The following is a 25094-nucleotide window of genomic DNA, read 5'->3' on the forward strand; positions in this document are numbered from 1 at the left end:
CTGCCTGCTTCTCCTGGACACAAGGGAGAGCTGTGGCATTAACACAACAACAACAAAAATAAATAAATACACTTACATTTCACCACCCTGTCCGTCGTAGATAACTTCGGTTCATCATTCGGCTTGTTTTCGGACATTTCCAGTGTGATATAATATTGAGATATAGCAGGAAATTAAGACTGAAAACGGTCCCTTGCGTTGCTCTTGCCGAACAACTCTTGAGTCTATCCGAGAAAAAGAGACCGCAGTGATCTCACTCGTTCCTATCAGCGGCCAAAAATACTTGCAACAGGGTTACAATTTCACTGCTGGGGCTGGTAGGAGCTGCTCTGTCTGATTTACTGTTACTCTGTATCAAGTTGTTTGAGCGCAGTGCGCAGCCTAACCTGCTGACGCGCAAGGAGCCGCCTCCGACTCGCAGGCGGCTCTTCCTATTGGCGGAGAGCGACAGACTTCTACTCTCTGCCTGTGCGTTCATTTTTTTTTTTTTATAAGGGCTGCTTCTGTGTCAATCTGACCTGGTATGAATAACTGTTAAGAATCTGTTTATAATACATTTTATAGGCAGAAAAAATAAAAAAAATAAAATAAGAAGCTCTTTGTAAATGCACACATAATAGAGTATGTGACTGTGAGCATAACAAATGTATCCATGCAATAATTGATTGTAGCACTTTATATTGAGGTACGCAAGTCTTTACAAACTTAGTCACACTGATGAGCTGATTAGAACAAAACATGGATTAGAAATTGATTTTTTTTTTTATTTCCTAAATTATGAGTTTGTAAATTATGACACAAAAAATAAAAATGGATATCATATTTATGTCATCATTTTTGAATTACAAAAATGATTTTTTTGTTTTCATTATGACTAACTCTTGACCTCTCTTAGTGGCCAAAACAAATAATCTCATCTCCATTTAAAAAAAAAAAAAAATCATCACTAATTCTGTCAACCAGAAAATCAGTTGAAAGATTTACTGAACTCTTTCTCAAAGCCAGACTTTCATGCAGGTACCCTGCAGTTCATATTTACCAAGTATAAATCCTGCTAGCTTAGTGACAGATCTTTCTACCTTTGATTGTTCCATTTTTTTTTCTCTTGTGCCACCCACAGGAGAGTGTTAATAGTGCACACCAGATATGTCAAAGGCTAACCTGATGGAACACATTTCCATAATATTTGAAGAGAATATTACTGTTCCCAGGAAGGTAAGCCCTTTAAGTTTATTACATAGTGTCCTTTCCTCTAGCACCAACCTAAAGTGGAAAAGTTCCAGTTTTGGTCTTGATTGTTTACATAGGTGATAACATTATCGATAGTCTAACTCACTGAGGTCATGGTTCGGCTGCAGCTTTGCTTGTCTCCATGTCACTACTTGTGAAAAAATAGCTGTTTGATATAGAGGATGTGTTTTGTTTTGTCACATCAGATCCTGCTGAGATGTTCATGTTGTGTCTTTGTTAGATCAGAGTAGTCGTACAGAGGAGTGAAAGTTTGTGACTCTACATACATGAGAACAGAATGATCTGTCTCTGGTGAGTCACCGGGTGCTGTGCACGGCACCCACCATCTGCATGAAGGAGACCTCAGTGTTCACCTGCACATTTTCTCAACAGTTGAGCTTTTCAGTCCCCCTAGTGCTGCACAAAGGGAATAAATGGTGCTATTAGCGAGACACTGGTGTGATATGAGTCAGTTGTTTGGCAGGTGGAGGCAGTTAATGAAGCCCTGAGCTTTTTTTTTTCTCTCTCTCTCTCTCTCTCTCTGTGCTAGTAGGTCAGATCATCCCAGCCTTTTTTTTTTTTTTTTTTTTGAATGTCTGCCTGTGGTAGAGACATTCACACCACATCATTAGTCTTAACACATCTCAGGTTCTAGTCGTCATCCCAGCAGCCACAGCTCTGCAGGCTTAATTAAACTCCGGTGGAGTCTGTGACTTTCTAATCACATGTTGTTTGCTTTCAAATGACCTTTAGGACATGAACACCTACTTTTGTGATTTTTTTACTCGTTAAAATAATGTTGAATTATTCGACTAGAAATAAGGGAAGCACTCGAGCTGAGCCATGTCATAATTAGACATGAAGTGACCTTTTTCATTTCGCTGTGGCGCCCTCCACAGTGACCAAAAATGATCCAGACGTTGGCCTTTAATAACTTTATATGTTACAACTAGAGATTTATATACAGACATTTTGTTGAGCACATTTAGTGGCGCAATTACCAGCCCGAGAGCGCAGAAAGATTAAACTTAGGTGACGTCAAAATCACAAAATCAGTTTTGAGATTTCCAAGCCACACTGCATGAAGTCAAATTCATTCCATTGACCCCGTTGCTGGAAATTGCTGCCATCACACATGTTCTGATTTTTCTATTCCTTTTCTCAAACAAAACAAAAAAAAAAAAAAAATCACTTCCAATCTTGATTCTTGTAACCCCAGCAGGGAGAGGGCTATGCGTTAAACAGAAAAACAAAAATGTTATCATTTCTTTTTCTGTTGTAGTGTAGCAGGAAACTCCCTCTTATCTGAGTTCCTCCTAACAATAGCAGCCCTGTTTTCCATGTCACTGTGGAGAGAGACACACACGGAGAAACAGTACTGTAGCCATGAGCCAGACAGGTAAGCTGTCCCTTTGAAATCTATACATAAAGAATATCATGTTTTCCTCATAATATAGAAAACTTAAAAAACAGAAAGTTATTGGGAATATTTGCTGACATTTCCACAAAATACGATGTTTTCTTGTAGCTAAGGAGCTGTTAATCATCTATGAGACAGAGGCAGAGCAATGGGCCACCTACCTGCACTCAGTCTTCACTGGTCCAATCTCAGAGGCCGGGATCTGCTGCTATGACATCGCTTCAGCGCCAGCGGGGCGGCGTTTGGACGACTTCTCGAGGCTGGCCGAGTACACCTGCAAGCTCCTGATCCTCTCCAAAGGCATGCTGGAGGTTCTCAGTCAGATGCAGCGCTTCTTCCTGGCCCGTGTTTTGAGTCCTGCAGCTCATGTGGTGGTTCTGCTGTGCGGGGTGGAGAGTCTGACCCCGCTGCTGGAGCTGGTGCCCCTGAACGCAGACGAGTGCCTGCAGATCTCCAGTGAACAAGATGCTCATGAATACCTGTCTGCTGTCACTGATATTGTGAAGAAAGGTATGGCGTTAGTTCAAGAAATGTGTAGAGCTTAACCCCTAAATATCAGAGACCTCCTGCAGATAAATGTGTTGTCTCGGCCCAAATCGAGGGTTGATTTTGTATCAACTATGACTAGCTGTACTGAAGAAATGTAACATGAAGACCTCTACTAACATGAGCAGAACAAATTAATTGTCAATTCAATTGTGCTTATGAAAAAGGGTGAGGTAAGAAATCCCACTAGAGTTCCCCTGTAGCTCTTAGATTTGATATCTTGAGCTAATTCTTTTTTTTTTTCCTGGAACCTTGTTGGGTTTCAGGAAAAATGTTATTAAACATAATTTGAATCTCTGAATTTAATGTGACTAATATGCATTAAAGTACCAACCAAAAATTCTAATGTTACAATCAGTAAATTATTTCCGTGAATACTAAATTATAATCAAAATATTAGAGCCTCAGGCATCATTTTTGTAGTCATGGCACTTGTCAATTGATATCTCTTTTTCTTAATAGGGACAAAATATAACACACTCGGCGTGACGAACATCCAAATGCATGACAGCAAAATAAACCAGAACTGACTCCTAATTTGCATTCCAGTCTCGCAAACCCAGAACAGAATCCCTCTTCAACAAACCCTTCCTTCAGGAAAAATGTCACATGGCCTTGCTGCTCCTCTGCTGGAGGTGTGAGCAGAAAAGAATGCTCATTATTTGTGAGCATGCCTGAGCAGCAGCTTGGAAACCTGTTTACTGACTTCTTTGTGTGCGCTGAAGATTGACATCCAATATTTTTTGAACAGCAGCTTCGGAGACGTCTTTGGGGGAAACTGGTACATATGTAGCATGTCCACATCTGCCCCTCTAACTCTCCTCTGCCCCCTTCCTTGTTCTTCCTAATGGCACTATTTGTATGAGCTCATAAAGCGGAGGAGGGGGGCTTGTATTTAAACAGGTGTGCAGGGACAACATCTGATGCAAATAGCCCGTCTTTCCTCTTTGGTCACCACTGACTACTCATCATGACATGCAAATTCAAGTGCACTCTGCATCACTTCACTGCACTGATACAGTGAAGTGGATCAGGCCAGGATCTCACCAACAGTTATATTTTAACCCAGAAGTACACTTCCCTATTCATAAAGGACGCTGTTTGTTTGTTTGTTAGCTCATACAACAGACCTGTGGGCGTACAATGAGCTTTTGTGTTCACAGGGGAAGAAAGTGCACTTCACGACTGAGTGTGTAAACACTAATGTCAAAGAAATAAAACACATGTTTCATAAAGGTATTTAAGCGTTGATTTAGGCTGCGCGGTGGTGCAGGGGTTAGTGCTTCGAGGCATTCAGGACCTGAACATTTTTTTGAATTTCATATCACACATGAAGGGGCAGCAGTAACTCAAGTCTGTAGGGACTTGGGTTGGGAACCAGAGGGTTTGTCTGTGGGGTAACTGAGGTACAGCTGGGCGTTAACATCCTCACAGTAATGCTGCCTTCACATGCTCCTTTTGAAATATGGTACGTCCCAGTTTTGCACTCGTAATGACGACATACACGCATTTAAAAGCTCTGGTCGGAAAAAAAAAAAGCGACAAAAAAAAGGACGCTGTTCAGTGTTTTTCCGTTGCAGATGTCGGCAACTCGGGTTTCATAGAAATGTCCCAATTTCCCGCTCGTAATTACGACTTTGGAAGGGCCGTTCGTGTGCTCATTACTTGTAAATGCAGTAAAATCGATATCGCCGAGGAGCACGTGACGGCAGCATAATATTGTTATCATGCCAGAAATATAATGTTTTGCTTTGTGCTTGGAAGGAGTATTGTTTACTATTTTCACCAATCTTTTTCAGCATGCAAGTATTTGCTAATCTGCATTAAAGACAGTCAAGCTGAGGCCTAATGGGAATGATATAGTTTCAGCATGTTGGTCAGAAAAACACAGTAATCTTTTATCTACAGATAACTTGACCTTGTTTCCTAAATTAAATTGTAATTCTTTTTCTCTATTTTTGAGATTTTTCACTTTGAACCAAAGACAAAGGACTAATAAAGTCAGTATGATTCATCTCCCAGGGAACATGCTTAACATCCAGTACTGTTAAAGGTTATGGTATCTGAAACGTCTTTTGCAGGCACAACTTCCTTTAATGATTTACGTCTCATCTCTTTTGGGCGTGTCAGCCTCCACAGCAAATGTCAACCCTATAACATGTAAACCAACAAGATCAGAGGAAAACATGGCACAAAAGCAGTCGACTGAAGCCCACAGTGACACATCAAGAAGCGTGGTGGTCGTTCCTTCCAGAGTGCTTTGCGGGGTGAGACACTCGTGTAGTCAGTAGTAAACCGTTCCTTTTTTCATAAAGCATCCACAGCATTGATTACACTGCAGTTCACTGTACTGAATTCTTGGCAGAGCTCCATGGAAGTGTTCATTCTTTTGAAAAATGAGGCGGCTGGCAGCGACACCGAGGTTGAGTTCACTGGTGAGAATCAGACAGTGAGAGTGAAGCCTGTCCGGTGGAACGAGCAGATCCTGTGCATCAATGCACCAGGTGAACGAAATAATAAGAAATCACGAGTGTGTCATTAATAGCAACCTATAAAACCTACACCTTAAACATTCAGTTTTAATGCACAATGGTTTCTATATATTTTTGCAGATTTTCCAGGAGGAAATGTTGGAGTTACTGTGTATATCAATGGAGTGCCGCTGAGCAAGGCACAGTTGCAGTACTACACCAACATGGAGGAAATAACCTGCCTTCTGGCCAGGGCTGCAGACCCTGTGGATTTTATGTGTCAGGTAAACCCAACATCTGAAAACATTACCTTAAATAAGCCCAACCATTTTGGCCTTGACCAAAAGGCAGCATATTTAAAAAAGAGTTGTGTTTATACAGGAACAGCACAATTTGCATGGAAGTCCCCATTTGCAAACATTCAAACACAAATGGATTTGAGCGTCCATACATGGTATTTACCTGGCCATCAAGGACACTTGAGCCACAGTCAACCATTGCTGTTACCAAACAGGTCTAGCAAATGAATGCTATAAAAAGGACAATATTAGGACTTAGTGCTTTTTTAGTGCTTGTGCTAGCTTGACCAGTACCAGGGACAAAATGTCAGGACATGTCAGTCTCTGCTTTTTTCAGTTTAACAATTTTTCTTTGATGTATTTGTAATCTTTGTAGATGAAAAGAGTCAACAAAAAAAGAATTTTAAGAAAATAAAATAATTTTAAACATAAAAATGACATTTTGGGGTCTTGTTATACCGTTACAAAAAGGCGTACTTGTCACAATGACTTTGAATCCCAACTGATGTGAAATAAGTGAGAGGTACTCACTAAAGGTTCTTGGCTGAATATTATTACTAATGTGCAGTAATAACTCCTCAAAGTGGGCCAATTATTTTCATGTTAATTTGTGATTTTTTTTTTTAAACAGAATGTCTTAACTCTTGCCATTACCAGACAAAAACTGATAACAGAAGTGTTCTGGTTACTGCTTGTGGTCTGAGTAGTATTGTCTACTAGCACATTAGCAGGCTTTGACTTTGGGCACAAATTCCATGTGTGTGGAGAGCAGACGGAGCAGAATGCAATCCACCCTGATGCAGTTCCAAGAACCCATCAGCAGAATCCCAGAGTGTATTTTGCGCAGCAACAATATAATGGGACGTGCAGTAATATGTCTGAACTTTTTTAATAAAGAGAACTAGACTAAGACCAAAAACTACTGCTACATTACAGTATAGTTTGTGAAGTATAAACCTCCGAACATTAAACTTCTAACTTCTGGAAATGTATAGAAATAACATTTTTCACAACTGGTTAAGTGATGTAATAAGCTCATTTGACAGCTGAGCGATTTTCTCTTTTCTCAATACAGGAAAGTCTTCAGAGGTCATTTAAATTACTTTGTGACTCATCATTATGAAACTCCGCTATAGAAATTAGTCAATGGCCGCCCAAAAACGCTGCCTATATCTGATCCACTTCAAGCCAATAAAGAAGATGCATTGAGTCAGCATATATCTAAATGCTTATGTGAGCTACCGTTTACAGTCTCTTCTCTGGAACTGAAGAGACGGCAGGTTTCAGCCTTCGTTCAGTCATGAACACTTGATTTGATTAGGTGTCTTCTGCTGAAAAGGCAAACTCGAGCAGAGCCAAGAGTTGATTTTGCCAAGTGAATTTCAAATAAAACTCTTGCTCAGTTGGGCTTAAGCGTTAGTGATTATAGTTAACCTGTCTGCTTACCTTATGTCTCTTATATAATTTGACCATTAGACTATTTTTCAAGCTGAAACCATTTTTTTAAGTTTTAGTTTTCACTTTTGTAGATTTGTTTTTCTTTGCAGCCTTACCTGCAGACGTTATTTTAACCTCTGGCGTGCTCGCAATCTGTCTTTTTTCTCTGTTTTAGGCTTTTCAGGAGTCGTCTGTGGAGAGGTTGGATCAGAAGTTGTCCTCGATGCTGTTGGAGGGAATGCCCACCGGAGGCTTTCAGGGACTGAACAGTGAAAACACACCTGAAAGAGGTAAAAAAAAAAAAAAAAATCTCTCAAATCTGTACACATGTGCTTAGTTATACAGCCTCTACATTTTTCCATCACTTTAACATCAGATCTAACCACAAGTGCTGGAGCAGGAGAGGAGAAATTGGAAGTACTTATCAAAAAAAGTAATTATACAAATGCCTACAGCAAAACCGAATGTCCATTTATTCCGCTCCTTGCCCTCAGAGCATGTGTTCATGCAAAACAATGTGGTTTGAACAGACTTCTCACAGTTGGAAGGCGTTCTTGTTGCATGATGCACATTATCCGCCATGAAAAGGAAAAGCCCTCCATTATTGCTGGGCTCATTATGTGGCAGATTGATGGCTTCATCAGCCTCTGAGATTGATCCTTAACTCTGCTAAAAAGGGCACAGGGAAACGTCTCCATGATAAACAAGTCAATAAGAGCCTCCGAGGTGCCTTTCTTCAACTCTCCTGATGGTGTTAGATTGCATCGGGGTCAACTTCAAGTTATCATCTGTAGCAGAAGTGTTACAAGTGGTGTTTTCAGTGTACAGCTTGATTTTTAGAGTTATTTTCACCTGATCGAAACCGCCAAATCTCCCCCCATTAGAGCTCCACCACGCAGAAGTACCAACACTCCTCCACTTTGCTGCCCAGTATGGACTAAAGAGAGTCTCCAGCCTCCTCCTGCAGTGTCCAGGCGCCGAGCGAGCCCTGCGCACAGCCAATTGCCACAGGCAGACTCCCGCTGAGATTGCCAAACATCAAGGCCATACAGAGCTACATGTCCTATTGAAGGAAACACTGGTAACTATTTCCTTATGGACCATTTGCAACTCACACCCAATCCACAGAGTTTTTATTTTATTAGCTTTGCATATCTCACTCCAGTTGGAATTCATCCTTGTTGGAAATGATTCTTTTAGCTTTTTCTGACCCTCCATGCAATTAAGACATTCCTCAAAGTGTCGATATCTGATGACAGCTGCTCATGTTAAGTGATTTGTGGGCTAATTAAAACATCCCTAATGAGATTATTTGTCTGGTTGGACTTCATGTCATCTGAATGGAATTCTATAGTTTACAGTTTGTCGCTGACGGCAGAGAAAAACAACACAATGCACCTTAGGCTTGTGAGATTTCACAAGCTAAGGTGAAGAAGTGCAGCACTCAGGAATGCTATAACGAACACCAATACAGCGTGAGGCCTCTGAGTGAGTGGTGCTTTATCAATAATGAACAGAATGGAGAGGATGGAAAGATGGAGAGCACTGAGAGTGACCTGTGTGTCAGGGGTGACCTCGCTGCCTCCTAACCAGTGTTTTTTCATCCAGCTCATGTCACAGACAGAGAATTGATGATAACACCCCCCCGCCCCTCTTATCCTGAATATATTCGGCCTGTGAGGTTCCTAATGGAACTCCCCCACAGACATTAGAAAGGCTGTGTTTGTTCATGCATGCACAATGGTTCAGAGCGCAGGGTCGTCTGCATACATTCAGACAATTAAAGCAGCCACTAATGTTGAGATTTTCTTGCCTAATGGCTGCCATTCTCTCGTGTTAATATCCAGAGCCTCCTCACTCTAAAGCCATTTCACATTGTGGATACACGAACACAAGAGCAACACATTAAATAGCTCCATTGCACGCATGTTCATACATTCATTTGATAGGCATGAAGGACACTCGCATCATAATGTTTTCCTTTTTCAATTCAAATTCTATCAGGCAGTGAGGACATTATCACTGACTGATCTTTCCAGTTCCTAGAACTATCTTATTTGTTCTCTCAAAAAGTTAAGTAAGAAAGTATTTACAGTGTCTCCTGGGGTGTTTAGTTTTTGGTGTGACTTGTCTCTGGTGTTTTGTTTTTACCTCCATGTAACAGCCAATAACCTGCTTTGCCAAGCCTTAGCTATATATTGCTAATGCTACCCAGAAGCTTCTTCTACGTATCCCAAGTAAACTGCTGCAGCTGAAACTGGAAAGACATTACTTTGATTGGTTGGTTAATACAAATATAGAAAAAACACACTTTTTGAGTTGTTGCTGGGCAGATTGTTTTTTAGCTTTGGACTAAGCCAGGCTAGCTATTTCAATTTTTTTCTGCCAAGTGATTAGCTACAAAACCAGTACAGTCCTTAACATGGTATTCATCTACTCATCTTACGCCCAGCGAGAGAGGAATTAACTACAGCACTGGTGTTATACAGTAACTGAAAGTCCTGAATCAAAAATGTGACAGAAAAAAAAAAAGCAATAGAGAACTTTTAGCACAACATGAAAAAAACCTGAGGGATTGATCATTCAAAACCTGGACAAATTAAACATTTGTCTTCACTTGGTGGGGTTGATCGTTTTAAGCTTGTGTCACCCGTTGAATAACTTGTGAGTGTGCGTACACCAGTTTGTAACAGATAGTAGCACGCGGCTCATTCATTCATGTGGAAATCTCCGCTCTTATCTCCCATCTCCCCTTAAGACTGACAGCTTTTTACTTTCCCTGATGGTCTGGATCAACATATTGAGAATCCCCCCCCTGGGGACGTTTAGACACTCCAACAGCTGTTGCAAATGTATTAATCCCCCCCTAGCAACACCGCTAATTGAGAGTGACTGCAGATGGAGCAAGGTTTGATCAGATCGCTCTAGTGAGTCAAAGTGCTCGCTGTGAGACTCGGAGGCAACCGAGGAGCAGCCGAGTCAAACAGAGGTCTCCCCACGGGGACTTCTACAAGCCTATAGTTGTAAAATAACAGACAGATCCGACGTTGACATTTCTACGCGGTGTGTTTCTTGAAGGGTAATTAAAATTTGTCTTGACAGCTCAAACTACAGACATACTGTTCTTGTTTGGTGCTAACATGGAGGGTAAGAGTCAGCATTGTGGGATTTGTTCTCGCTCGTTTTTTTTTTTTTTTCTGCAAGGCATTTTCATTAACTCATCTGCAGCGTTTCCCCCCTACCTCCAATTAATCAACCCATGATGCATCAGTGATTTGGGCGTCAGGGTAGCAGCACTATGTCAATAAATCCTAGATGGATCGGTCCCATGCTTCATACACAGGCTGAATCACTCACAAGGCCTGCGTCAGATCCACTAGTCTGCCTTGGCACCGCACTTCTTTGTTAATTAGCTGTGAACTGCTCCAGAGGGGAAGGCTGAATTATTCAGGGAGAGCATAACTAGAATACAAATATAGAAAAAAAAAACGCTACAGAGTTATCTACCATGTTTACGTCCTCACGCTGCAATATTGTGCCTGCTCAGAGTAATTACCAACACAAACACACATTATTTAATATTTTGTTCTTATACTGAGTCACACATTTGGCTGAGTGTCACTTGGCACTACATGGACTCCTCTGCTATCAAGATCTCACTGTGCGCTCTCCGATGTAAATACAAATTATCTTGAAAGTGTTCTGTTCTGTGTTCTGCATGCTGCGTTTGTATACAAATACTCCTACAAACATAGGAGCACCAAATTAGTGGCATCCCATACTCTACAGTCCTGATTCTACTGTCCTTGTTTTGCATGTAATGTTTGCATGGTCTGGGACTGCACCATCACTATCAACAAACTCCACTGATTTGACTATCATTTGAATGATACGGTCATGGCCATAAGGACAAAGACACAGTTTTCTTCCCTTAGGCTATGAGCTGCATTGAGAAGGTATGCTGTCATTTAGATCAATCATACACATTTCGGTTTGTTTTAAGCTAAGATACCTCAAGGAAGAATCCCCAGAATCCAGACTGAAACACCTATCCAATGGATTGTCATCAAGATATTTTATTTATTCACGGTCACCAGCGTATGAAGCCGTCCACCTTGGCAAAGGTTTTTCTAATCTAGTTAAATAAGTTAGGCCCAGGACCCCCCTAGGCATTCATGGTTTCTGTATGATGAGTCCTACTGACTGTGGGGACTTTTTACACTGTCTCTTTTTTTTCGTTTTTTTTAGCTCAGTTATTAAAAGTATTCCAGAACACAAGTTTGGCTTAAAACAACTTTGAAGAAAATCTACTAGAGATGATATGGTCTTACAGAAGTGTGAAGTGTTTCTCCGCCTGCTGTGCTGACCACTTCTTCTGTCCCCCATGCTAAAGACTTTTTTTTTCTGCCCTGTCTTTAAGTGGAAGGTTTCCTGATCTTTATACCCCTATGTCAAACCAGCATGCTGGCACTGTGACCCGAGACGAGCCGGTCCTGTGGATTGACCATTTCAGCTGCTGAAAACAGACTTATGCTCCTTATCCTTCACTAGATTTGCTTGAGATTTGTGCGCCCTCTAACACAATCATGCCCGCTGTTTAGTCTGAAGCACTGCTGCTCGGATTGCAGCAGTGAAACTGAATTTGTCTGGAATGCCTGGGGCTCCTGCAGTTTCAAACATCTGTAAAAATGATTTAGCACTTGCGTTTAGTAAATAAATACCCTTCCCTGTCCAGAAATCACCTCTTTAAAATACCGCACGGAGCTTAAGCACAGCATCCAACTATTGTATTTGAATGTTCAAGCTGTGACGGTAATTAACCCGTCCTCTCTACCTGTTGGGCCTGTTAGGAACCTCCACTGTTTAGTAAGGGATTCATGGCAGTCAATAAGTAATCTGCAGTACCAGGAACAGTGTATTATTGTAATTGAGTCACGAGTGGCTGTGTTGCTTGGAAACTGCCCACAGTGTGGTGGGTTATATGGAGGATAGCATGATCAAAGGGAGATGCATCACATATAACCTGCAAGATTTAGATTACTGATTGGGATTTTTGCAATCTAGGCCTTATCTTCTTTCAGCTTATAATGGATTCAAATGTAATACTACAACAATATCATACAATACATCATAGATATTTTGAGGTCATTACATGTTGAATGCTTTCACAGCTGTTTTCATACACAGTAATAAAGACATTGATAGGATTTCACTTTGGTTGGAGAAAATCTAACCACGTAATATTTCAAAATGAATGAAGCAACTCTTCAGTGTTTCACATCCTGATCAGAAGTTCAAATATGGCAGAAACATCAGTGTCGGTCTAATCGAGGATGCAGTCTAGATATCAAGCTGATGGTCTTGAATTGCTCGCTAAATGATATGTTTGGACTGAAAGGGGAAGATTGTCTGATTTCATAATTACCCTGATCATACCCCTGTCTGTTCCTCAGCATGCTATTAGCAAATAGGGCCGATTCGGCAGCAGCTCTGCTGTCGGAGGGAAAAACTGTTCTCTGTTAGCCAGCAGGCAGGGTTACAGCACACCTCTCTAATACCTATGAGAGAGGTGACTCTGAAAATGCTGTTCCCCAAGTCAAGTCCTAGCAGATGCAGTTATGGGAGAGCTCAATTAACGATGTGGACTTTGTCACACCTGACATGAAAACACAGAACATTACAAGAGGACGTAGAGGCAGGTCCTCTAACGTCCTGTTGTGAGAAAGAGCTTAGAAAGTGCTCGGAGGATAATCAGCCTAGCTTTTATGTGCCATTATTGTGAATTGGAAGGAGGATACAGGTGAGAAAATAGGATGACAGCGAGGATGGATTCACATTCTTAAGAAAACAACATGAAGATTTGTCAAAAACACAACCAAAAATCCACTTTAACAAAGCAAACCATGGCCTTTATGTCACATATTAGACATGTCTCCCCTTGAGGTCTAAATAGCTTCTTTAAAGCTGTTTATTTGTGATTTGGGTAGGCATTTAGGCACCTCTTCATGCTCTCTTATTGCAGAATATGTTCAACGCTGGCGAGGACAATGGCGATTCCAGCGTTTACGAAATGATGTGCGCCGCAGGTGAGTGAAAGGACTGATGGGAAGTGGAAGTAGGACAAAGAGAAGCCCGTAATGACATTGTTTTTATTTTCCACCGCATCATTATGCTGGGTTTGCCGGTCATTTACGACCACTGAATATTTCCCCCCGCGCTGATGTGAGCACCATGTGGAGCTGCTTCCGATTAGCTGTGAAATGAAAGAAAAAAGAAAAAAAACAGCATGCAGAATTTCATCATGACTTAAGCGAAGTGATGCAGTAAACATTATGTGCGTTAGGGACTCCCTCTTTCACAGATGTGCACAAAGAGCAAAAAGGAGAGAAGGAAAAGGAGGAGGAGGAGATCTACGCACCACTGGAGGTGAATGATGAATATGACAGCATGCTGAACTCAACAAACGCTGTTGTTATCGCCAATCGCCCACCGGCACCCACTCCTCGGCCTGAGAGCAGCCATGTGAAGGAGGACAGAACCCCGTACATCACTAAAGGTAACTCATAAACACTTGCTTCTTTTTGTTGCGCCCTCCAAACAACAGCAATGATGGAGCTGATTTGGAGTAAAAAAGCAACACTAAGTTATGCACAGTATGTGAAGGGGAGTTGGGGAGATCATGTGGGAGGGAGGAAGTGCCTGGAATGTGCATTGCCATTGTGGAGTGGAGTGCTGCTGAATAAAAGCAGTACAGGCTTTTTTTTTCTTTTTTTTTTGCGATGCAGTTTGTTTTGATCCCATAAACCACGAGAACACGGCAGTTCCGTGCTGCAAAACAAACAAAAGCGAGGAGAGAGAGAGAGAGAGAGAGAGAGAGAGAGAGAGAGAGAGAGAGAGAAAAGAACCATTTGCCTGCATCAAGAGCCCACAGCCCCTAACTGTTCAATTTCAGCAGCTTGAATATTTCATGAAGATGAAACATCCAAAAGTGACTGGTATTATTAAGGCTTATAAATCATTTAAAATAGGGCTGTGACTTTGTTTTTCCATAGCTTATTTAAAAATGCATCCATTATGTCATTATTAGCACAGATAATATTTCACTTATGTATTCAAAAACACACATAATGATTAAACAGTGCAACAGGCTGCTTCTCCCGTCATTGCAGTGTTTTATTGAGCTCGCTTGCATCCGGTAGGCCGAACGCTCTGACCAATAGGACTAAAAAAAAAAAAATGAAAACAAATAGGGAAATTGAGTGCACCACTGAACTCTCCTCAGCTCTCCCAACCAGAGAGGGAACTACCAGGCTACCATCTGCAACCAATCTTGGCCAAAACCAAGGCCAAGTCAGCCAGAATAAGTCATTACACATGTTTTCCATCGTCCTTGTCCCCCGAGCGCACAAGAGAAAGAAGCCGAGGGATTTTGAGGTTTCCATCTCTTGAGACAGTGCAGCTTCAAACCACACAAGGATCACATTTTTTGCTCCTTACTCCCACCGCCGCAGTGAGAGATGTGAGAGAAGAGATGAGGCTTGCTGGAGGATTAGGAGAGGAGCCAGTTATTGGAGACCAATGCACAAAGTGGAAATAATGAGGAGTTTTCTTTTGTTAGCGGCGACGTCTCGAGCCCTGATGAGACTGAAATGTTGCTGAGTGAAATCCAATCCAACAGAGTGGAATTACCATGCACGGACTGAGCAATGTACACACTCCAAAGTAATAGCCACAGTCACGTGACACATCTGCAGCAGTACTCTGTTCAACATTTCAATCTGAATCAAGCCTGATTTCTCGTTGTGTGCAGAAAAAAAACAGAGAGATTGAACATGAAGTGGAAAAGAGAGATGTTGTCATGGAGGAAGAAGAAGTCAGAGGCAGGGTGTGGATGTTGAATTCTACTCCAGCGTTGGTCATATAGCCGCAGATCCACCGCCTCTGACAGCCACACAGTGTAGCCTTTCATTCTGACAGCTCACTACCAAACTGAAAGCATCATTTCTGAGCGACTAATTCAATCCAGAGTTGACTGAGTGTGTGTGTGTGTGTGTGTGTCTTTCTCAGAAAGAAACACAGATTTAACATCCTGATTAACAACTCTTGGGAATTTCACACACATGACCATTCAGTAACATGAGTGTTGTTGTTGTTGTTGTTGTTTTGTTAACATTAGTAGGATGACGTTTTATTATGTCACGATTTTAAGTTAATTTGTTGTTTGTTAGTTTAGGGTGTGTCGCCATCTTGTGGAAAAATGGTTGAATTACAGCAGCTTTAATTTTTTTTTTTTTTAAACATTTTGTAGCATCTGGCAGGCTTGCGACATCTACAATATATTATATTGACAAAAAAAAAACTTTATATGAAATAGTTTACCGACTTGGTCATTATAAGCTGCATTGTGTTCACAGTGTTCCAGAAGAAGGCACCACTGGGGAATGCTGATCTGTATTCACTTCCCACCAAACAAGGTGCGTGCTATGTGACTTTTTAGGCATTGATACACACTTTTGATACAGTGCCATTATCAGAATAGAGACAAATATGTATTAAATTTAACTCGGTATATCTTGCAAATAAAGATCCACATTCAGACCTGTTACCATGCAAGGACATGGGAGCTTCTGTCACCACTTTCTGCTCATTATTAACGCTCAAGCATGAAGTTGCAGTCATTAGTTTTGGAGTTAAAAATAAATAAATCACAAAATGTGTGGTACAGCAGGAAGATTTCTTTTATATCTGCTGGCCCCGCTCCCTCCAAAAAGCCTCCCTGTATTCCCTCCTCTGTGCAGAATCACTATTATCACTGTGAGGTCTGAAGATTGTAACAGCGGGACTTTTACTGTGCCAGTCATTTTCCTGTAACTTCTCCCCTCGTCATTACATGTTCAAATATCCTACTAGGTTGAATTAGTTAATGTGAATTTTTTTTTTTATAGGCAGTTTTGCTAAATTCATTAAAATTGTAGTGCGCATTATGGGGGTGATCACAATCACACTGGATTATTGCTGCTTAAAAAGAGCAATAAAAAGAGCAGGTGACACATTTGAGTGCCAAATGAAAGAACCAAATGTTTGCTTTGCTTTATAGGGGGACACTAAATTGAGTTCAGTGTATACCCAATCTTGCCTTATTTTAAACAATCAAGAAAAGAAGAATACTTAAAGCTATTTCTTAATCATAATGCAGCCTTTTGTCTTGTTCTTACATGTGGTAGACGCATGTTTTTTTTTTTTATTGTGTTTCCAAAGCAGCACACGGGAGAGAAGACAGCATCTCCTCCACCTATGACACCTTCTTGCCAAACCAGGGGAACGGGCTTCAGCCGCTCACTGAGCTCCAGCAGAGGGTGAAGGCAGGTTCACTCACCGTGGACGGGAACCTGGAGCGCTCCAGCGACCTGCAGCGGGGCCAGAAGGCAGTCGATAACATCCAGGAGGTGCAGCGATCGCACACACTGATCACAATCGCACTGGATTTGAAAGAAATAAATTCAGCTGTAACGTAACTGCACAAGAAGCATCTGCTGGTTATGCTTTGCAAACACAGTTAACAGGTTAATCCCACATGGGAATGTGAAAACACTTCTACCCTTCTTAGTATAATAAATACAAATGTTATTGCATGTGTGGGTGGTGTTGCACATTCAGAGCCTCTTTTAAACACGCAATGAAATAGTGATCAGTGATAGGTCACCTAATTCATCTGCTAACCTTGCGAGGAATAATGTTTTGTATTTACCAAACAGGACAGTCTTGGTATAGCAAATATATAAACATATTGAATTTTATATTCAGACTAATTTGAATCAGATTCAGAATTGGGTTTCTTGCCAAGTTAGTCTATAATACACATACAATTTGTAATTTGTTATGTATAGTAGTACTCCTACGGTCAGGACCTTAAACAGAAGATGCAAAAATATATTTTTTAAACTATATTAAAACAACATATGCACAACCGGTGCAATGGAGGACTGGTATAATTGTGCAGCAAATAATGTGCAAGGTGATGGTGAGTGCAAACATCTTGTACTTAGATACGGTGTTCAATGTGCAGTATGTTAATTTTACACATAAAGGCAAATAAATAAATCATGGTACTGTCAGCTCAGACACATTTTGTATGGCTGTGTAACCTCTCTCACGAGACAGGCCAGAACAAATCAAATTGACAGAGAGCCAGCTGAGGACACCTGCTGGTTGGCGAGGGAATTACAGGAGTTGCCAGAGCTGATTTATAGCAAACAGGACAGAAAGAAGGTGTGGAGGAGGGGGGGGACTGTGTCTGTCGCCATGACAATAGACTTATGTGAATATTGATTTACACTAAAGTCCTGCACTTCCAGATGTCCAGAGAGATGTTTTTTTTTTTTTATGCAGCACATTTTGAAACTTCACAGTAGGTAACACACAGGTGTAAGTCATAAAATTGATGATGGCTGAATTCCATGTAGCTGCTTCATTGTTAATGATATTAGTAACACCTGTGCTTTTCAGCTGACTCATCTAAAAAGGCAGCTGGGAAAGAGCATTTCAGAGCATGTTAAACAACGGTATGAATTAATGTTGAAGAAAAAGTGTGTTGGCACGGTTTTAGACCTGAAACACAACTTCAAAATCTATACTTACGGATGATAAATGGCACTTACTCAAAAGACAGGCCAAGGTTAAAAAAAAAAAAACCAGGCAGGCAAACAAAGAAAGGCCGAATTGAACAGGCAGGGGATAAAAAAGCAGGGCTAGACCATGAGAAAGTATAAGATCCAAGAATATTCCACACCCAAACCAGAAAGAAATGCCTTTAAACTGGAACATCTGGTCAACTAAACATGAGGTGCTCTCTGTGAAGTGAGATGTTTTCTTTCTGCATAGACTGTAATTGATCGACGTCTCCTGTCTCACATCAAATCAATGAAACCATGCCTTATCTGCCGTACTATTCTACTGATGACAACATTTAAAATCATACCTGTTCATCACCATTACTGAGTTGTAAGCATTTTAGAGGAGACAGTGGAAAAAGGTGAGCAGGTGGTGACGCATAAGAGGAAAGGGACTTTGAGGCTCGCTCCCCCGGTAAGCGTGTGAGAGCTCCGTGCTGTCCCACTGTGAAATCGTCAGGTGTGTGAGGGATCTGATGCAGACTTTTCAATGGCAAATTATGCAAATTACCACAAGTATATTGAAGCAGTAATCAGGGTTTGAAAAAAAAGAAAAGAGGAAATGTTATGTATGCAAGTATGGAAGTGGGGGAGGAAATCGTCACGCAAATAAAATTATGGGACAATATGAAGCTTAGTTATTTACTGCTGTGGATTTTTAAGCACATTAGAGAGATGTTTGTGTCTTCCAGTCAAACATTCACAGAGTGTAACAGCTTTTTTGATAGAATGATAAAATATACAAACATTGTAATTAAAGAAATACAATAAATTCTGGAGGTATGGGCTTTATGGCTTATTATATAATGGAACATCTTGTTTCCAAGCGTGTGATGTCATGATAGTGTGTGCCATTACTCTTTTTTTCATACCGTCTCAAGCCCTCACAGCTTTAGAGTCGGTGAGTGTTTAGTGCCCGAGGCTTAAGGATGGAGATTGGGATCGGGCCGGGGAGATGGGAGTGGCAGGGTCTAACATGACAGGAGGGTTAAAATGAAGGTGAATCAACAGACTGGAAGAGGTGGTGAGAACATGGCTGATATTAATAAGAAGGCTAATGTGTTTTTTTTTTAATGTGTCTTTCCTAAAATGCAAATGTTTACATTAGAGTCTCAATAACCAGCATGAGTCCGGTGGCGGTGACGTCCAATAAAAAAACTCACAAATAGGCGACTCCGATACAATCTTAACTTTCTAACCTTCATAAATGAAATTCGAAATCTGTCTTAAAATGTACACATTACCAGTGATTTAAGGTCCTTGTTATATTGGTAAGGTGATGTATGGGAGAGATTTTAACTTCTTTCTATATAGTTTGATAGAGCAATCCAAAGGTTTCCCAATGTAGCAAAGAGAGCCCGTCCAAGGAGTAACACGATACATTAGGATGATTGTGGTTGTGATTTTTCTTTTGATTCGTTTCTCGAATGAAACCAATCTTAGACGTGTGAGTAGAAATGATCTGTGGTTAAAGTCACACCTCACAGAAACAAAAACAACGGTCTAAGAGACCAAACTAGACTCGTTTGATCACAAGGTTTAAACTTTTAGAAACGTGTCGCCTTTATTGACGTGAACTCTGAATCAGATTCTGACAAAGTTAAGATAAAAGTGTACCGTTATCTAAAAGAGCATTGAAGTTGAAGAACTAGTATGTTCACTTCTCTTGTGGTTTACATTTCTTCCAAACTAAATACATTTTGTTTTTGGCATCTTGACCTAACCTTTAAGGTCTGATCTTTGTCCCTGCAGGAGAAGAAGTCGAGTCAGCTGGGAGTCAGTACCATCAACAACAGAGTGGATGATGACAGTGTGTACGGTAAATATTTCTCCATCCTTGGTATGCGGGTTAAACTCTTCTGTCATCACAGAGACGCTCCGCAGAGACCTGCTTTCCTGGAACTTAGACATATAAATAAACTCCATTCTGTGCTGGTAAAGTTTCACTGGAGCATGTGGCCACTAATGACTACTTCAAACTGCGAATAGCTGAGATATCCTCTCTTTCCACAGATAAAATCGACCTCGTCCATCAAACTCAGAGTAAGTCTTTAGAAACGCAGCTCAGCATGCGCAGAGGAAAACCTCTGTTAGCGAGCCTTTGTAGTTCCTCAACTCTCAGTTGCAGTGGTGGGGGATTAATCCTTGGGGAAGTGCTGCTTAATCAAATCCCCACAGCCATGTTTTGATCCATTGAGTTTCACTTGCGCTAAATGAATGCTTTTATGTCCTTTCACTGAACAATTCTGATCATTTCCCTCCAGGTGTTGCAGGGAACGCGGGTCGAAGAGGAAGCCAGGCAGTGGAGTCTGAATTTTACAGCACGCCGCTTAAAGGACAGCATGTGAGTTGAGTCTTCTGGCTAAGGGAAGCTTTGCAGACCTTTATGACTATTTAAAGATGTATAAAATAATGTTTGTGCGATTTAAATAGGCATGAATTTGCAGACTACACACATGAAGGCCTGACAAGCCACTGACATGTTTTCCTCTGACTTGTTTTGCAGTCAAATTAATTTTCCAAAGCCGACAAATAGTGAAGGTAAGACTAAAAACTACTTAAATATATATAAAATTATTATGATTGAAAACATGTGAAACATTGTAATACTTCAGATTGAGTCCAGATCATTAATCATGTCCTATTTCTTTATTTCCAGGCTCAATTGTTCAATATGCACTGAAATCTTCAATCAATCATGCAATTTAAATGTTTAACTAACAAGTCGTTTGAATTGTATTACTCATAAAGTTTTGTATTTAAAAGTATAATATGTAGTCACATTTTGATTCAGGTCTAACAGATTTTAGAGGTATTTTTCTGGTTTTAAGAAAATGGTTTTCACATTCTGTACAATAAGGGCAAATTTCCATTTTTAATTCATTTTATATTTTATTTGAATAAATGAATGCCGTGAATGTTTCCCACATGAAACAACCTTGTTGATTTTGAAGATTTAACTGTTGGAGAAAAGACTATTTCTTCTGCAGTGAGTTCAATATCTACATGTCGAAGATAATTCATCTGCTACAAGTGTACTACAACACTTATTGAATGTTTTTCAGCCAAAAAGTTAACATTTAAAAACTATGAATTCATGGATAAACAAGGGGTTGAAAGGGAAAAAAAAGGAATCTTTTCCCCAGCAAATCTTAGCCTGAATAACCTTTCATATCTTCGCCAATAGAGGGCGCTCTATCTCTAAATATATCCATCACATTTACTGTTTGAAGCAGCCAAAGACATCTGGTGAGCCCAGGAGCACCTGCTGACCTCCTGATGGCTGGGAGGCATTCTATGGGAAAAAGAAATGTTTCCATACATGTTTATGTATGTAAACCAAGTGTAAAAATACTTGTGCAGCAGGTGAGAACATCAGTGAAGCGGTTCATGCTGTGCCTGGATGCAAACAGGAAACTGTCGCCTTGGTTTGGACCAGCCAAGGCATGAAAGATCCTCTCATTAATGATGCATTCATTTAATAAAATGCTAATTGTAAAACTATCACAACTTAGCTCAATGGAAAGATTAAAAAAATGTTTGATTTTCCTGTGAAGTTCACTGTGTAAAGCCGCCACAGAAAAATGTATCATACGTATAAATGTTTCAGGCATTTTGAAATGAATAAAAACATTTCCTTTATTGACTCGTCAAAATTCTAAATTTGCTGTGATGTACCAAACTATTCAGGGACTGTCACCAATACACACAGCCTTTCTCACACACACACAGACAGCAGTTTGTTGGTACAGCCCGGCCTTCGCCTGAATGAATGAATAAGAGCTGCATGGGGAATTCAGTGAATGCACGGCTAAATCCGAGCCCAGTCTTGAAACCCGGGCAGAGACTGAGCCGTGTGCCAACAAAGCAGCTGGGTACACGCCGGGCACATTTTTCTGTTCAATCATGCTCTTTGTGAATAATATGTATTAATGCCGTCCCTACTTAGACCTGCCAGTTAGCCTTTGGAGATGATCCGGCTTCAGGACCCCATGGCATTTGAGGCATATGTTTGCCCGTCACCTGCTGAGTACATTTCAGTCCGTGCGTCAGGCGTGGCCACAGAGATAGGCCTCGATTCATCGTGTATGCAAATACCCGAGCACCGCCACAAGGACTGATTCCCCCGTGCAGTCTCAGAGAGACGAGCAGCGAGAGAGCTTCTGTGGCATGCGTCGCACAAACCAATCACAGTTCTGTATGTGGGAAACAAGTACATCAAGACTACAACAGAAATGCTGTAAAATCTACTTTGAAAAAACAAGGTTATTTAAAGAAAGTAAAAATAGACCATACATTTAAAATATGAAAGAGTTTGACTGACTAACAGACACTTATTTTGTCATTATTGCCTATTTAAGTGCATTTATTAAAGTTTTAGTCAGTGAAAACTTTAGTCCCAGTACAAGAGAATCACCTACTTAATTTAAAATATTTTTAATAAAATAATGACTCTATTTTCCTATTACATGTGTATATTTTGTTACAGTTTAAGACTCATAAATCTTAAGGGGTAATAGTAAAATTAACGTCAAAGGTTGAAGTTATACTGGATTATGATTGTTAGCGTGATATTGCCACTGTATCTTTAGCCAAAGATTTTCATACATCCTACTGGGTAAGGTTTATAAAGCTGCTCTGGTAACTGACTTAAGTGTTGAATTAAACGACTGATTAGCAGACAGGACAATTTTGCAGACCCTTACAGTGTGCAGGACAAGCAGCTATTATGTGGTCATTTTTTAAGATATGCTAATGAACTCTGACTTGACTTAAACTTCATTTTAACATGAAAGAGGTTTTCCAGTCGTGCTCGTATCATCCTTGTAATGAATACATTATCTTATGATTTGCCGTCTTTCACTGATCATATTTCATTCTTCTAAAATGATCAAGTTCTTCTAAAGTGTTGCAGCCTGCAGCTGAGTATAAAACTGTGATACACTTTTTTCTTCCTTCTTTCAATTGGCTTCCTGTGTCTGGAATTAGGTTTAAGTCAAATGCCATATATTGCTAGAAAGCTATATATCCATCCAAAGAGGGTCTATTATAAACTATAAAATAAAACCATTAGCTGAAAGATACTTGAATGCATATTTGTTCTCTATAGTTAATACAGATTTTGGATGATAAATGTCCATGGGTTGATCCCTGTAAATGATCCTATTTACTGCACACGCATGCTTTTGACCAGTTGTTACAATAAAAAAACAACCTTTGTGCAGCTTAAGGTTCCCTCCAGCACTGAATAGATCACACTTTTATGTGTGAACTGTTTTACAGATTAACTGAAATTCTGTAAAAATCTTGACAAACTTCCTAGTTGGATCTCGTCTCCCCCCGCTATGCTAGCAGCATGCTTGGTCAGATAGTGTAGTGACAGGATTATACAGCCAATGCATCGCTGATATTTTTTCTGTTACAGCTCAAAAGTAGTCATCCGCCAAACCCCATCCTGCATCCCCGCCACACCACCGGTTCCACACTGCTGCAAAAACACTCATGAGAGCACAAACAGTGGGATGATTTATCAGGTATATCTTGTCGGCTGCAGGAGCATGCTTAAACACAACCATTCAGAACTTTTCCATTATGCACCTTGGTATGCATGCAACAGACACAAGGTGGGGAAGAAAAAAAACCCACACCGACACACAGCTCCCTTGCTTGTCTGTTTCTCTCCGGCCGCAGGATTAGGGCAGAGGATTGAGCACAGCTGCTCCCCAACATCCCCCGATAAAAATCAGGCAATTTCACAGTCAGTGGCATTCTTTCATCCCCTAATCCACACCCCGCATACAGTATAGATGAACCTGACTGTGATGGGAACACACTGTTCTGAGCTGACCCCCCCCCCCCCCCCCCCCCCGAGGTCGATGTGGACACCTTCGATTGGATATAGAGACATTAAGCGAGTAAACTGTAGGGTGTATAGGAGCAATAAAGAAGAGTCCAGTTCAATGCAGCCTATTGACCCTCACTTCCTTTAAGCAGCTAATTAGCTGATTCTGATTCCAGTAACAGTCTAGCTAATACAGAAGTTCCATTGGCATATCAGTGACTAATGGCTTCTTAGCAAAGGTGAAAAGTAACTAAGTGCAAATATATTGTTACTTAACTTCCTTTTTATTTCCTGCTTTCAAGCCCCTGTGAGGAGTTTAGAGCTGGTTATGCAACAGACTGAAATGAATACAGAGGTATCTTTATGACCAAATAAAACCAACAGGAATGGGATTTAATATTTCTATAAAGTGATTTCTGATGTCTGTAACCACTGTCATCAGGTAGGTACCAGATGGGGCAGAGACAGTCTTACATTTGACTGGTTAAAAGATGAGGTTTTTTTTCTTCAGGAGATGCTACTAATGTTCAGGACGACTCAAGCAGAGATCAGACGCACAACTTTGTCTTCATCGCGCGCTGAGATCGACAAAGTGGAAAGTTCCTCCCGGGAGTTTTCATCTCTAACACGTATCTTTACTCAGAATTATTCTAAAAAAAAACGTTTTCCTTTAGCTTTAATGAATTTGAAAGAAATCACTGATTTATATTTTTGCATTGTTGTGCTCTACCTTCCAGACTGATTTCAACCTGCATGGTTGGGACAACAACACAACACATAGCTGACTAAACATGAAGAAAATGACTTGATTTGAGTTGAAAAGTCTCCACATGGCGCTAAGTTAGCTTTAAACAGACTAGACAAACTATTATACTGTGTGTATATTTCAACACCTGTACTTTTTCATGTTTGCTTCAGAAAACAAGTGACGAGCTTGTCTTTTTGCACTAGTGTCTGTACCTCAAACATTTCTGATATACCACCTCTGTTTTTAAAATGCTAGAATACTTTGTGCCAATTGTTGCAGATTTCTATTGTTTTAAGCAGCATGAGCCTGAATCATACATGCCCCAACATAAACAGTCCACTCGTACTCCCAGTCCTGACAGGAGAAGCGATCGTTTATGGCGACTTTATTCAATGGGTTTCCTTGCTCATTGCATGCCATTATTCTTTATA

At 40.6% G+C, this 25094-nt stretch overlaps 2 protein-coding genes and 1 long non-coding RNA gene across 10 annotated transcripts in view; 1 reads left to right on the top strand and 2 right to left on the bottom strand.

Moving 5' to 3' along the window:
• LOC110002076 (protein phosphatase 3 catalytic subunit alpha) overlaps window positions 1-354 on the bottom strand; it is a 63730-nt gene extending 63376 nt beyond the window's left edge. For 4 of the 5 annotated variants that reach the window (XM_020657716.2, XM_020657714.3, XM_065950832.1 and 1 more), the window contains exon 1: window positions 77-353. In XM_020657716.2, the coding sequence (XP_020513372.1) occupies window positions 77-137 (61 nt within the window). In that variant the 5' untranslated portion in view covers window positions 138-353. Of the gene's footprint in view, window positions 1-76 lie in introns of all 5 variants that reach the window. The other variant, XM_065950833.1, reaches the window with a different exon arrangement.
• A 2165-nt stretch (window positions 355-2519) lies between these two features.
• Window positions 2520-21715, top strand: LOC110002074 (B cell scaffold protein with ankyrin repeats 1). 4 transcript variants are annotated; one of them, XM_020657708.3, is made up of 16 exons: window positions 2520-2629; window positions 2759-3160; window positions 5327-5463; window positions 5562-5700; window positions 5809-5951; window positions 7579-7693; window positions 8288-8484; window positions 13426-13489; window positions 13747-13959; window positions 15818-15877; window positions 16662-16849; window positions 19826-19892; window positions 20087-20116; window positions 20338-20417; window positions 20580-20614; window positions 20733-21715. In XM_020657708.3, the coding sequence occupies exons 1-15, from the start codon at window positions 2617-2619 to the stop codon at window positions 20586-20588; spliced, it is 1857 nt and encodes a 618-aa protein (XP_020513364.2). In that variant the 5' UTR covers window positions 2520-2616; the 3' UTR covers window positions 20589-20614; window positions 20733-21715. The 4 variants fall into 4 exon arrangements, with proteins under 4 accessions (XP_020513364.2, XP_020513365.2, XP_020513366.2 ...); XM_020657709.3 differs by having other exon boundaries at window positions 16665-16849; XM_020657710.3 differs by having other exon boundaries at window positions 13765-13959.
• On the bottom strand, window positions 7526-18513 carry LOC114921736 (uncharacterized). Its single transcript, XR_003810055.2, has 3 exons — window positions 18382-18513; window positions 16780-16882; window positions 7526-7684 (listed from the first exon to the last, which is right to left on the bottom strand). It is a non-coding gene; the product is annotated as an uncharacterized lncRNA (long non-coding RNA).
• Window positions 21716-25094: the final 3379 nt, after the last annotated feature.

This window comes from Labrus bergylta, chromosome 22, assembly GCF_963930695.1.
Source record: "Labrus bergylta chromosome 22, fLabBer1.1, whole genome shotgun sequence".
NCBI lineage: Eukaryota > Metazoa > Chordata > Actinopteri > Labriformes > Labridae > Labrus > Labrus bergylta.

Excerpts from the sequence above, each read along its gene's own strand:
- LOC110002074 (XM_020657708.3), top strand. Across the intron at positions 16,850-19,825 it reads CAGTCGATAACATCCAGGAG|GAGAAGAAGTCGAGTCAGCT; the intron begins GTGCAGCGATCG and ends TTGTCCCTGCAG. Across the intron at positions 20,117-20,337 it reads CCTCGTCCATCAAACTCAGA|GTGTTGCAGGGAACGCGGGT; the intron begins GTAAGTCTTTAG and ends ATTTCCCTCCAG.